The sequence below is a fragment of the Narcine bancroftii genome, chromosome 10 (assembly GCF_036971445.1).
Source record: "Narcine bancroftii isolate sNarBan1 chromosome 10, sNarBan1.hap1, whole genome shotgun sequence".
Taxonomy (NCBI): domain Eukaryota; kingdom Metazoa; phylum Chordata; class Chondrichthyes; order Torpediniformes; family Narcinidae; genus Narcine; species Narcine bancroftii.
The window spans coordinates 47540214-47555063 of record NC_091478.1 but is presented as its reverse complement, the minus strand read 5'-3'; the positions used below and the strand labels follow the sequence as shown (position 1 = coordinate 47555063).

General features: G+C 44.4%; 1 protein-coding gene across 1 annotated transcript in view; it reads left to right on the top strand.

Moving 5' to 3' along the window:
• The first annotated feature begins 788 nt into the window (after positions 1 to 788).
• tacr2 (tachykinin receptor 2) overlaps positions 789 to 14850 on the top strand; it is an 82563-nt gene continuing 68501 nt past the window's right edge. Inside the window, exon 1 of the mRNA XM_069899500.1 lies at positions 789 to 1139. Coding sequence (XP_069755601.1) covers positions 859 to 1139 — 281 coding nt within the window. The 5' untranslated portion in view covers positions 789 to 858. The remainder of the gene's footprint in view (positions 1140 to 14850) is intronic.

The window sequence follows — 14850 nt, the reverse complement described above, 5'->3', positions numbered from 1 at the left end:
TTCGGTTATTTGGTGGGTCTCAGTTGTCAATGCTAGTTCCTAAGAGTCATTGCTTCGGCCCGCTAAGAGCGTGGTCAGTGTTAGTCCAGCTGCTGAAGGGAAGGGGGTGCTGCGTGTGGAAAGCCAAGACTGAATCTCCTCCGCTGCGGCGTGTGGCCAGGATTGGACCCGGTGCGGGAAGAATTGGTTTTGCTTCTCTGCAGCCGCAAGGATATAGCTGCGGCTCTCCGTCTCCCGGATAATCGGGGCTGTTCCTCTGGGAGCCTGGATAACCTACTGGTTTGTTCCGAAGCCACGAAAGGTGCATGTTTGTTTCAAGAAGCTGGGTGGCTTTCTTGGAGGTGCCTTTTTTCGAGCTATCTCGCTCCAGGAGCCGGATGATAGAGCGGCTTTTTTCCGGGAGCCGAAATAGTTTGTTCTTGGTTCCGAGAGCGCGGGTCGGATGCCACAGCTGACGGGATAGTAGGTTGTCTCGGGATAGGGGCCGGGTTGTCCAGATAGTGGACTATTTTGACCAGGGACATTGTCCCAGGTGCCGGGACAGGTCCCAGGACAGCGGGTCGGGTTGACCCAGGTGCCGGGAGGGTGGGGTTGGCTCTCCCGGAACGGACGCAGCCTCGGGGTTGTGAGCTGATCCGCCACCCACACCTCCCGCGAAGCGCTCCGGGATGTTAGACCTTTTCTCCACCAGGAGTTTGGCACCGGATTTCTTGCAGCGACAGGAAAGCTCCGCGTCGCTTTGGCTTTGAAGGTTTGACCGTGCGGATGGAGGACGGGCTGAACGAGACGGCGCTCGGCGTCAACTGGACCCTGGGCAACGTGTTCGCCCAGCCGACCTGGCAGGTGTGTCTCTGGTCCATGGCCTACGCCGCGATCGTCCTGACCGCCTTGTGCGGCAACGTGGTGGTGATCTGGATCATCCTCGCCCACCGGCCGATGCGCACCGTCACCAATTACTTTCTGCTCAACTTGGCGGCGGCTGATGCTTCCATGGCCGCCTTCAACACCGCCTTCAACTTCATCTACGCCGCGCACAACGACTGGTACTTCGGCCTGCACTACTGCCGCTTCCAGAACTTTCTGCCCATCACAGCCGTGTTCGCCAGTATTTACTCCATGACAGCCATTGCACTGGACAGGTGAGGTTCGCGGGCTGCCCTCCGCCCCTGCTCGCCCGCAGTCCCCCGTCCCGAACAGAGGGGCCCGGCCCCAAAACCTGTCGAGTCCCTCCTCGAGGTTTTTTTTGGGGGGGGGGGTCTATTTCTCAGGGACAGAGCCCACCGCAGTGGTAGAGTAGGACTGAGCCGTCCATGACTTGTAACCGCGTTAGATCGGCGCTGAGTTACGGCGCCGCTCGCCGCGTTTGTTTGAAGGGAAGAGACCCCCATTCTGTGGCTCCAACCCAGTTGCCAAATTCAATGAAATTTCTCCTGCACATGGGAAACAGGAAAGTCTGCAGACACCACGCTGGGAGGAACTCAGTGTAGCAAAGATAAAGATCCATAACCGACCGTTCGGGCTTGAGCCCCTCATCAAGGTGTCCGTTTATTCCCGCCTGCCTAGAGGTATCCATCTGGAAGCCTCTAAAATGCTACCACCCCGGTAGTAAAATGACCCCCGTTCCAGGTACTTGCCCCTCTCACAAAAAGGCCCCACACATCGCCTCCAAACTTAAACAAGAAATCTGGTAGTGATGGTGCAGTGCACAGAAGTGCCGGGTAAACTCCGCAGCGTCCATCGGCAGTAAAAGGCAGCGGACATTTTGTCCGGATCCCCCTCTCGCTTTAAACGCATGTTCTCTTGTATATGAGTTTTACTCTTGGGGGAAAACCCCCGACTATCTATCTATCTATCATAATGTTATAAACTTCTCTCAGGCCTTCCGTCGCCTTCCACCCTCCCAGTCCTGCTAAATAAATTCTCATTGTACAGTTCCCACATTGCTTTCTTTAAAGGATCGGATTCTGCTTGTTAAGGGAATGGATACAGTTGTTGATGTCATCAGAGATCTCCCCATTCTTCAAACAACGCGGTTTCCCCTCTACCACATCAACTCGGCCCTCACCCGCATTCCCTCCCTTACTCGCACATCTGCCCTGGCCCCCTCCGCCCCCACAAGGACAGGATTCCTCTTGTCCTCACCTACCACCCCACCAGCCGCCGCATACACCACATCCTCCTCCTACTATGTGATCCCACCACATATCCTCCTCACCTCCCCTCTCGCCTTCTGCAGGGACGGCTCCCTCCACTCTTTGTCCACTCCACCCTCCCCACCAATCTTCCCTTTGGCACCTACCCCTGTGATGCTCCACTTGTGACCACACCTCCTCCCTCACCACTGCTCAGGGCCCCAAACAATCCTTCCATCCAAATGAAGCAATATTTCACTTGTGAATCTTTGCTTTGCTTGCCGCATTAGCCATCTCCCAGTGGCCATCCATTTCAATATCCCACCCCATTCCCTTTGCTGACATGTCTGTCCATGGTCCCATACACTGCCAGACTGAGACCACCCGCAAATTGGAGGAACAACACCTCACCTTCCGACTGGGCACTAATATCGACTTCTCTGGCTTTCGTTACCCCCCCGCAACCGCCATCCCCTTCCTCCAGCTCTGTCTCTCACCCTTTTCCCTGTCTCCTTTTGTACAGACATAACCAATTCTCACCTCTCCCCTTATCATATCCAATTAACCTTTTGTTGGTCCGGACTCCTCCCCCAGCCCTGAGATTTCCTGCTTCAGACTCGTTCCGCTTATTCCTTGAAGGACCCAGGCCCGAAAAGTCTCCAATGTATCTATGTCTCCTATGGGCGCTGAAAAAACCGACGGAGTTCCTCCACTATTTATTTTTATTGTGTCAATCTCCATTTCCAGGATGTGAAACTAGCCACCAGGCATTTCATCAGAAGGCTTGTCGGCCGTAATGATGATATTGCTATTCATATGGTCACAGAGTCACCAGGCAGAGGCCACGTTTAAAGGGAAATTGTGTCTGACAAATCTTTCCGGAGTAGTTTGTGGTTGTATTTCGCAGACCGGGGAAGTGTTTGTGGAAAGATACGACGCAGGAGATTAGAGTCCAGCATGGAAACTCCCCCTGCTGCTGCCAACCAAAATCCCCCCACTCAGAACTCAAACCTCCTGCCTGCGTTTGGCCCATATCCCTCGAAACAGATCCTACCCATGCATCCATCCACATTTTTGGAAACAGTCCCTGCCTCGGCCACCTCCTTCAGCAGCCCCTTCCATACACCCATTACCCTCTGAGTAAACAAAAACGTTATCCCTCAGTTTCAATTGTCCACCCCTCTTTCCCCATGTCTTCTGGCGACCGATTCTCCGACTGTGCGTGCAACTGACCGATTCCTGCCATGATTGTGTACACCTCGACATGATCGTCCCTCATCCGCCAAGGAGTAAAGCCCGAACCTGTTGGTTAAATACAAGGTCAGGATTATTGTCCCATTATGGCAAATAGAGTACGAAGGGCTCGCAGTCGCGATCTATTTTGCGAGTCGATTCCAACCGCAGTCCAAGGTAGAAGAGCCAGAGTCAATGTGCAGTGTAACGGCGAGGCAGCAGCAGGGCAGAGGGGATGGTGCCCAGAAGGAGCTACTGGACACGACTCAGAGAGAAGCAGTAGGTGCAGGAAGGAAGAGGAAGACCTGTTGTCATTGGTTGGCAGCGGAGCTGGGGAGAGCTGAAATCTTGCTAAAAGTATAATGGCCTTGAGGACAGGGTGTCTTGTTCCATCCAACACAGAGAATGCGAGAGAAGGACAGGGCTCGAACCCCATGAGAGCAGAATTCCTGTGGTACCGAGCTGGAGGCTTTTCCAGCACTGGCCGAATTTGTCCTGTCAGATGTTGCGCTAATGAGATTTAAAATGACCGAGGGGCCTCGTAAATGTAGCAAGCGGGGGGGGGGGGGGGGGTTGTGGGGTGGGTGTCAGCGTCCTGCCTGGATAATGATGGAAAGGGAGTTGAATGGGAATGAGGGGATCGGTGAAGTGGGGTAGGGGGTTAATGGGAGTGAGGGGATCGGGGATGTGGGGGAGGGGTGAATGTGGATCGAGGATGGGGGGGTTGGTGAATGGGAGTGAGGGGATCGGGGATGTGGGGGAGGGGTGAATAAGTGGATCGAGGATGGGGGGGTTGGTGAATGGGAGTGAGGGGATCGGGGATGTGGGGGAAGGGGTGAATGAGAGTGAGTGGATCGAGGATGGGGGGGGTTGGTGAATGGCAGTGAGGGGATCGGGGATGTGGGGGAGGGGGTGAATGAGAGTGAGTGGATCGAGGATGGGGGGGGGGGTGGTTGGTGAATTGCAGTGAGGGGATCGGGGATGTCTGTGTTCATTATGTAAATGCTGCCCCTGCGATGAATCAACCTGTTTCCAGTTCCCATCAACGGTTGTGTTTGCGGATCCGAAAGTGACGGATATTCGAGTCTTTGTGCGAGCGGCGGGTTCATGGTTGGTCGAACCGGGATCTTCACTGTTTCTCTGCACATCTGTCCGCAAACTATTTCAAACTATTCAATTCAATCGTCAGACAGTGGTTTCCCCGAACTGTACTGAAACAATCTCTCCTGCTCTCGCTCTGCCTATTACCATGTCCATCCACGTCTCGCTTAATTCATTTTGGCCTGAACCTACACCGAGGTGTTCCTTTTAACAGCCGGTTTAACTAGCACAGTCTCTCTGGGATGAGAAAGGAAACCCGAGCGGTCCCGGAGAGACGGGGTGAACTGCGCCAGCAGCCCCCGGGTCGGGATGGAATGTTGCTCCTTGCAGATGTTTGGTGCCAGCGCCAACTACGGTTCCCCCCGCCCGTCCGCTTCAACAAACCTCATCTCTCCCTTCTAAAGGGGCTTTGTTTATTTGTCACAACATGATTAGGGTTCTTCTGCGAGCAGTCCAGCAGGCTATCTCCAATATTTCCTGCAGCCATGTAAACAATTCGGTTCGCGCAGCACCAGCGAGTCAGCTTCGAATCCGGCGCTGCCTCTCCGGAGTTCCTTCATTCTACCCGTGACCTGCGTGGGGTTTCTCCGGATTCCCCCCACCCTGCAAAACATGCGGGATGGGTTGGCTAATGGCGGACTGCATGGGTTTCCTGGATCGGGGTGGGGGGGTGCTTCTGCCTTGCTGCATCGTACAATTAAGAACAATGTCTAGGAAGATCAATTAGCACGAAGGAAAGCGTCCGGGAGGCACTTTCAAATTGCAGCACTCGAGTCTCCCTCCTGGGAGCCGGGAGAGATTACTGGGTGGTGGGCGCCTCCACCTTTCAAATAGCGGCCGAACCTACCTGTTAAATCGCCAACCCGGCAATTTAGGAGGGTTCCCGCCCCTGCGATGACGCGCTGAGTGACGCGTCACTGTTCCTGTGTTCTTTCTGTTCCCTTTCAGTTTAAAGTTGCAGAGTAATCAGGTGAGCCATTTCCCCTTTCAAATCGGGGGCAGGACACCCAGGTAAGTTTCACTGCGTTCCCTGACTACCTCAGAGGTAGGTCTGGGACCCGGGTAGATTTTGACTGGACTTGCCTGGTTCGGCTCTTTCAAATAGCCCTGTACCTGGGTCTTTAACCTAGTAAATTGACCAGTTAACCACATTTTACAAAGCAATTTGAAAGGGCCCAGCACAACATGGACACACTCTCTCCTCCCTCTTCCTGCTCCATGCACTAACACCCTTAGGATGGTTTCCTCCCAGTAGTCACCCAGCTCCTCAATACCCCATAAGGTTGCTTCACACCTGCCCTTCTTGGTACAAATGGATCTTTTTTATCATTGTAACTTTGTAATCGTGCTCTTGCCCTTCTACTTTACACAGCTGCATAAATGTTAGGGTTGAATTGTTGGACTGCTCACTGAAGAACTCTTTTCACAGGACTGGGCACAATGTGATAAATAAACCTGAATAAAGACACATAAGCATATAACAATTACAGAACAGAAACAGGCCATCTCGGCCCCTCTAGTCCGCTTCGATTTGTGATCTCCTCAAGTCCCACTTACCTGCTCCCTGTCCATAACCCTCCAACCCCATCACATCCATTCACTTATTCGACTTTTTCTTAAATGACAAAATTGACCCTGCTGCAACCATCTCTTCCAGAAGATCTTTCCACTCAGCTACCACTCTCTGAGTGAAGAAGCTCCCATTCAAATTACTTCTAAACTTTTGCCCCCTAACCCTTAACTCATGACCCCTCATTCCAATCTCACCTACCCTCAAGGGGAAGAGCCTATTCACATCTACTCTGTCTATCCCCTCATAATTTTCAATACCTTTATCAAATCTCCCCTCAACAGTCTATGCTCCAATGAATAAAGACCCATCTAATCAGTCTTTCTTTGTATTCTAGATACTGCAATCCAGGCAACATTTTAATAATAAATCTTCTCTGCACCCTCCCTACCTTATTGATATCCTTCCTATAATTTTGGGACCAGAACTGCACACAGTATTCCAAATTTGGCCTCACCAATACCTTGAATAGTCTCAACATCACCTCCCAGCTCCTATAATCTATGTTTTGATTTATAAAGGCCAGTATACCAAAAGCCTTCTTCATCTACATGAGAATTCAAAGAATGATGAACCGTTATTCCAAGATCTCTCTGTTCCTCTGCATTCCTCAATACCCTCCCCTTCACTGCATATGTCCTGTTTTGATTATTTTTCCCAAAATGAAGTACTTCACACTTAACAGTATTAAACTCCATCTGCCATCTTTCAACCCACTCTTCTAAGCAGTCCAATTCCTTCTGCAGTCCCCAAAAACCATCTTCACTATCCACAACACCCCCTATTTTTGTATCCTCTGCATATTTACTAACTCAATTTACCACTCCATCATCCAAGTCATTAATATAAATGACAAACAACAAGGGACACGACACCAATCCCTGAGGCACACCGTTCATCACTGGCCTCCATCCTGACAGACAGTCATCCTCCATGACTCTGTGGCATCCACCTTCGAGCCACCGTTGAACCCATATGACTATCTCAACATTAATATCTAGCGCCTGAACCTTTCATACCAACATTCCATGTGGAACCTTACCGAAGACCTTACTGAAATCCATATAGATTACATCTACTGCTCTATCCTCATCAACCTTTCTAGTCACCTCCTCAAAAAATCAACAGAATTTGTCAAATGTGACCTTCCCCGCACACACCCATGTTAGATGTTCCTGATCAGTCCCTGCTTCTCTAGCTACTTATACATATTATCTCTAAGAATACGTTCCATTAGTTTACCGACCACCGACGTCAAACTTACTGGCCTATAATTGCTGGGTCTACACCTGGAGCCCTTTATAAACAGAGGAACCACATTTGCGACACGCCATTCCTGCAGCACCATGCCCCCCTCCAGTGACTGTTGAAAAATCACTGTCAGAACCTCCACTATTTCCTCCCTGACCTCCCTCAAGGTCCTGGGGAAAATCCCGTTAAGCAAACCCTGCCTACATTCTACAATATCTAGATCTCTTTGAAGCAACAAAAAGCATGGTAAAGTAGATAGAATATTGATGTGCAAAGCATCAACGTGCTGGAGCAGGTCAATCAGCATCCATAGGAAGTCAAGTGTCCAGGTGAGAAATTTTAGTTCCCCTTTATTTCCTATGGGAGCTGCATGACCTGCTGAGTTTCTCCAGCACGTTGATGCATTGCACTCCACCCCAGCACCTGCAGGTTTTCTTGTTGAACTCCAATGTTCTTGATTACCTTGAGTGAGGTGTCTGAAACCAAGGGTTATGGTCTCAGAATGAGCTTTGACCATTCAGGGCTAAGATAAGAAAATATGTTTTCACCCAGGACAGCCAGTAGCTCCCATTAAAATGGAAACCTCCTTGCTGATTATTCACTTCCAAAAACAATGTAGGAAAGAATCATCGGTCAGAACATGCAGAAAGGCACTGGGATGATCAGACGCAGCAGCAGACATTTGTCAATGCAAGATCATTGATAATTTGATAGATTTTTATGGAAGTGGCTAATTGGATGACAGAAATGGATTGTTAAAATTTTAAAAATCTATATATGGTGGAAACATGACAGAAGATGTTGGAAATACTTGGAAGATGTATGACAATTGTTTAATTGAAAAGCTTCTGGTAGGAGCTGGTGGCAGATCAGGCTAAATGCACGTTGGTGAGGGTGAAAGTGTAGATATGTCCCAGTGAGGATCAAAGGAAAGGCTGGAAGTCATAGGGAGGCTTTGTTTTTGAGGAATATTGGAAATTTGGTTAGGAGAAAAAGGGAGGTGTACAAGAGGTATAAAGAGCAGGGAGCTGAGAGTTTGAAGGAGGACTACAAGGAGTGTAGAAGGAATCTTAAGAAAGAAATTAGAAAGGCCAAAAAAAGGCACAAAGAGGCTTTGGCAGACAGAGTAAAAATAAATCCAAAGGGTTTCTATAGGTACATTAAAAGTAAAAGATTAGTGAGGGATAAAATTGGACCCCTTGTAGATAGCGAGGGTAGGCTGAGTGGGAAGTCAGAGGAAATGGGGGAAATTTTGAATGATTTCTTTGCCTCGGTATTCACTCGGGAAAAAAATATTGAACCAGTTGAAGTAAAGAAAAATAGTGGGGAGGTCATGAAGCATATAAGGATAACCGAGGAGGTAGTGATGGCTGTGTTGAAAAAGATAAAGGTGGATAAATCTCCGGGACCGGACAAAATATTCCCAAGGACACTCAGGGAGGCTTGTGAACAGATAGTGGGGCCATTAACAGAGATATTTAGGATGTCACTGGTCACATGGGTAGTGCCAAAGGATTGGAGGGTGGCGCATGTGGTTCCGCTGTTTAAGAAAGGGTCCAAATGTAAACCTGGGAATTATAGGCCCGTGAGTCTTACGTCTGTGGTGGGTAAGTTGATGGAAAGTGTTCTGAGGGATGGTATTTACAAATATTTGGAGGTACAGCATGGTTTTGTCAGGGGTAGATCATGCTTGACAAACCTGATTGAGTTTTTTGAGGGGGTTACAAAAAGGTTGATGAAGGGAAAGCTGTGGATGTTGTCTATTTAGACTTTAGTAAAGCTTTTGACAAAGTTCCCCACAGGAGGTTACGAAAAAAGGTGGAGGCATAAGGAGGTAGTGCAATGGATTCAGCAATGGTTGGATGGGAGGTGTCAGAGAGTAGTGGTGGAAAATTGTTTGTCCAGTTGGAGGCCAGTGACTAGTGGAGTTCCTCAGGGATCGGTCCTTGGTCCATTATTGTTTGTTATATATATTAATGATCTGGAAGTAGGGGTGGAGAATTGGATAAGCAAGTTTGCGGATGATACAAAGATTGGTGGTGTTGTGGACAGTGAGGAAGATTACCATAGATTAAAAGGTGATTTAGGAAGGCTGGAGGTGTGGGCTGAGAAATGGATGATGGAATTTAATACAGGTAAGTGTGAGGTGTTAGATTTTGGAAAGGCAAATCTAAATAGGTCATATGCATTAAATGGTAGGCTATAGAGATGTGCAGAGCAACAAAGGGATTTAGGAGTGATGGTAAATAGTACCCTCAAGGCTGATACTCAGGTAGATGGTGTGGTGAAGAAGGCATTTGGAATGTTGGCCTTCATAAATCGGAGTATTGAATTCAAGAGTAGGGAGGTTATGATGAAATTGTACAAGGCATTGGTGCAGCCAAATTTGGAGTACTGTGTACAGTTTTGGTCACCAAATTATAGTAAAGATATAAACAAAATAGAGAGAGTACAGAGAAGGTTGACAAGAATGTTGACAGGATTTCAAGGTTTGAGTTACAGGGAAAGGTTGTGCAGACTAGGGCTTTTTTCTCTGGAGCGTAGAAGATTGAGGGGGCACTTGATAGAGGTGTTTAAGATTTTAAAAGGGACAGACAGAGTAAATGTGGATAGGCTTTTTCAATTAAGAATGGGGGAGATTCAAACTAGAGGGCATGGTTTAAGATTGAAGGGGAAAATTATAAGGGGAACATGAGGGGAAATTTCTTTACGCAAAGGGTGGTCGGGATGTGGAATGAGCTTCCGGCAGACGTGGTTGAGGCGGGATCATTGGTTACATTTAAGGATAGACTGGATAGTTACATGGAGAGGAGAGGACTGGAGGGGTATGGACCGGGTGCTGGTCAGTGGGATTAGGAGGGTGGGAATTTGTTACGGCATGGTCTAGAAGGGCTGAACTGGCCTGTTCTGTGCTGTAAGTGGTTATATGGTTATATGGTTAAGCCAGTCTGGCGGACTGTAGCCCATGTGGGTCCCCCCGATTGCCCGCAGCCTGTGGTACGCAGAGCCCCTCGCTGGTCCACTTCCGTTTTCACCATCCAGTAGGGTTGTCTCCTCTGCTTCTCCTTCTCAGAGGGTGAGTGGGGAGGGGGTGTTCTCCCCATTTCTCGTGCCTTGCGCTGGTCCGCTGGTCCCCAGAGTCTGTTTAACCCTGTCACTCAGTTCCTCAAACCCCGGCCACATCCATGTAAATCTTTGCTCTCTTTCACTCTTATGACCATTTAACACTGTTAACCTGCTTTAAAAAGAACAATGGCAGCTTCTTCCTGCATTAGCCCTTTGCCTTGTTCCTGGCATCACTCACTAAATCTGCTTTGTACCTCTGCCAAGCCTCCAGATGAATCACACCTAGTGTTTTTTAGAAGCTTTGCATGTCATTCCCTTTCTACCCTGAGCCACATTTTATAAAGGTCCGTGTATGCTTTTATAATTCAAATAGAAAAGATAAATGCTGGATTCAGTCACTGGGTGAAGAGAAACAGAGCAAATGTTTCTGGTTGAAAGGTCTTTGTCAGAATAGTTTTGTAACAGTTTTTAAGATGTGTCTGATTTGTATTTGTAATCGTCTGACATGAGTTTTTACATTCTTTTTCTTTTTAAAATACTTAAAATATTGATTTTAATAAAGAACTTATACAAACAGAAAAAAAGGAACAATTCAATAAATTGATATAATCAGTTACACAGAATAAATAAATGTAACCATATAAATAAATATAACCATATAACCTTAACTCACATCCTTAAATCTTTTCTTTTTTTAAAATAATTTTAAATCTTATTTAAATCATTAACAATTAAACATCTAAAATATACAATGTTCCAAATATATATAAAAACGATTCTCAAAATATAAAGTATTGTAGCGTGTTGTGAGCGAGTGCAGCGAAGGGACTGAGACAACAGGCTGTGACTTGGTATCACAACTGGTTTATTTTGAATTCGGCCCGATCTCGGTCCCGCCCCTAATGTCCTGGTGCTTGCGTTCCGATGACGCAATCTTCCAGTCTGGACTGGAAGAGACGGTTTTGCGATGCACAAGCAGGACCGGTTCATCGTTATAAACATGTGTGTTGCCACACAATTCCCCCCTCCCCACCCACCCCGCCCCGAACCAGTACCAATGGTCTCGGGATATGTTGAGTGTGAGGTGTGCTGTTTCAGTGGCTGACCTCGACGCACTGGTTGGGGAGACTATACTGGCTGGGACAAGTCCACATGCGCTGGTTTTAAACGGTCCAGCATGAATACCTCCTCTTTGCCCCTAATGTCAAGGGTGAATGTTTTTTTTATTTAATTTTTTTAATTTTTCACACTATGAACCATATCAACCAAAATATGTACAAACGTTATTCATTAAATTTATGCAGTGGTCTTTTCTCCCCTTTTTTTTCTCATTTCCCTCCCTCCCCTCTACCCACCCCCTTCCAAAACCCATAAATATTCAGCATATATAATACAATAAAACCATAAAAGAATATCTTCACACAAAGGAAAATAAACAAGAAAAATTAGTCATCTATTTATTACGCACTGAATCCAGTTGTTTTGTCTTCTTATCATTTTCATTTTCATTTTAGGGGATGGAGGTTGTAGGCAACCTCTCTCTGATATGTTCCAAGTATGGTTCCCAAATTTGTTCAAATATTGTGACTTTATTTTTTAAATTTTAAGTTATTTTTTCCAATGGAATACATTTATTCATTTCCATGTACCATTGCTGTATACTCATGCTCTCTTTCATTTTCCAAGATGACATTATACATTTTTTTTACTATTGCTAAGGCTATCATAATGAATTTTTTTTGCACTTTATCCAATATGAGGCCTAATTCTCTACTTCTTATGTTATTTAAAAGAAATATCTCTGTTTTTTTTCATATGTTATTTTTTGTAATTTTATTTAGTATCTGATTTAATTCTTCCCAAAACGTATATACATGCCCAAGTTGCATATGATATTGTTCCCATTTCCTTCTTACAGCGAAAACATGTATCTGATAATGTTGAATCTCATTTTTTTTTAATTTTTGAGGAGTAATATATACCCTGTGTAACCAGTTATACTGTATCATGCATAACCTTGTGTTTATTGTATTCTTCATAGTTCCAGAACATAACTTTTCCCATACTTCATTTGTTATCTTTATGTTTAGATCCTTTTCCCACTTCTGGTTTATAGTTTATTTCATTTTCCTTATCTTGCAGTTTAATGTACATGTTGGTTATAAATCTTTTGATTATCATTATATCTGTAAACACATATTCAAAGCTGCTTCCTTCAGTTAATCTCAAGCTGTTTCCCAATTTATCTTTTAAATAAGCTTTCAATTGATGATATGCAAACATTGTACCATGAGTTATTCCATATTTGTACTTCAACTGTTCAAATGTTGATAAATTATTTCCCAAAAAACAATTTTCTATTCTTTTGATTCTTTTTCTCTCCCATTCTCTAAAGGAAAGGTTGTCTCCTGTAAAAGGGATTAGCAGATTTTGCGTCAATAGTAATTTTGGTATTTGATAATTCATTTTTTTTTCCTTTTTAAGTTGATCTTTTTCCATGTATTAAGTAAATGATGCAGTACTGGTGAGCTTTTATATTGCACCAGCTTTTCATCCCACTTATAAAGTATATGTTCCGGTACCTTTTCCCCTATTTTATCTAGTTCTATCTTAGTCCAGTCTGGTTTTTCCCTTGTCTGGTAAAAATCTGATAAATACCTTAATTGTGTGGCTCTATGCTAATTTCTACATATTGGTAATTGCAAATCACCATGATTATATTTCTCTGCTAATTTATCTAACGCTACCCTTGGATTCTTCCCTTTCCACAAAAATTTCCTTATTATTCTCTTTAGTTCCTTAAAGAATTTTTCTGTTAAAGGAATTGGTAACGTTTGAAATAAGTATTGTATCCTTGGGAACACGTTCATTTTAATGCAGTTTACCCTCCCTATCAATGTTAGGGGTAATTCTTTCCAATGTTCTAAGTTTTCCTGCAATTTCTTTATTAGTGGCTGATAATTTAGTTTGTACAAGTGGCTTAAGTTATTATCTAACCTGATCCCTAGGTATCGGATTGCTTGTGTTTGCCATTTAAACAGTGATTCTTTTTAAAATTCTGTATAGTCTGCGTTACTCATTGGCATTTTTCTCCATATTCCTTCAATTTCTTATGTAATCCTTTTACTGATACCTCTGGTTCTGTTAGGTATACTATGATGTCATCTGCAAATAAGCTGATTTTATACTCCTCCTTTATTTTTATCACTTTTATTTTATTTTCTATTCTTATCAGTTCTCCCAAAGGTTCTATTGCTAAGGCAAACATTGAGGGGGATAGTGGACATCCCTGTCTAGATGACCTACTTAATTTAAAGTGACCTGATACATATCCATTTACTGTTACCTTCACCAACAGTCCATTGTACGGTGCTTTAATTCAATTTTTATATTTTTCTGGTAGATTGAACTTCTGTAATACTTAAATAAGTAATTCCACTTTACTCTGTCAAAGCCTTTTTCTGCATCTAGAGCAACAGCCACTGTTGGCTTCTTATTTCCTTGAACTGCGTGGATTAGATTAATAAGTTTGCAGACATTGTCTGCTGTTTGTCTTTTCTTAATAAATCCAGTTTGATCTTCTTTTACTATTTTAGGTACACAATCGGTCAATCTGTTTGCTAATAATTTTGCTATTATCTTATAATCTGAGTTAAGTAGAGATATTGGTCTATATGATGCTGGTGTTAGTGGATCCTTCCCTGTCTTTGGTATTACTGTAATTATTGCTGTCTTACATGAATCTGGCAAGTTTTGTGTTTCTCCTATCTGGTTCATTACTTCCAGGAGGGGAGGAATTAATAAGTCTTTAAATGCTTTATAAAATTCTATTGGAAATCCATCCTCTCCTGGTGTTTTATTGTTTGGCAGCTTTTTAAATAAATCCTATACTTTATTTCAAATGGTTTTATTAGTTTGTTTTGTTCCTCCTTGCAATTTTGGCAGTTAAATTTTAGCTAAAAATTCCTCTATTTTATCATCTTTCCCCTCATTCTCAGTTTGATACATTTGTTCATAAAATTCCTTAAAATTTTCATTATTCTCTGTTGGATTATATGTAATTTGTTTGTCCTTTTTCCTTGATGCCAGTATCGTTCTTTTAGCTTGTTTTTTTTACGTTGCCAGGCTAATATTTTATGTGTTTTTTCTCCCAATTCATAATACTTTTGCTTTGTTTTCATTATGTTCTTCTCCACCTTGTATGTTTGTATTGTTTCGTATTTAATTTATTTGTCCACCAATTCTCTCCTTTTTGTTATATCATCCCTCTTTACTAATTCCTTTTCTGTACTTACTATTTCCCTTTCCAACTGCTCTATTTCCCGATTGTAATCCTTTTTCATCTTAGTGACATAACTTATTATCTGCCCTCTAATGAAGGCTTTCATTGCGTCCCATAATATAAATATGTCTTTCACTGATCCTGTGTTGATTTCAAAATATGTTTTAATTTGGCGTTCAATAAACTCCCTAAATTCCTGTTTTTTAAGTAGCATG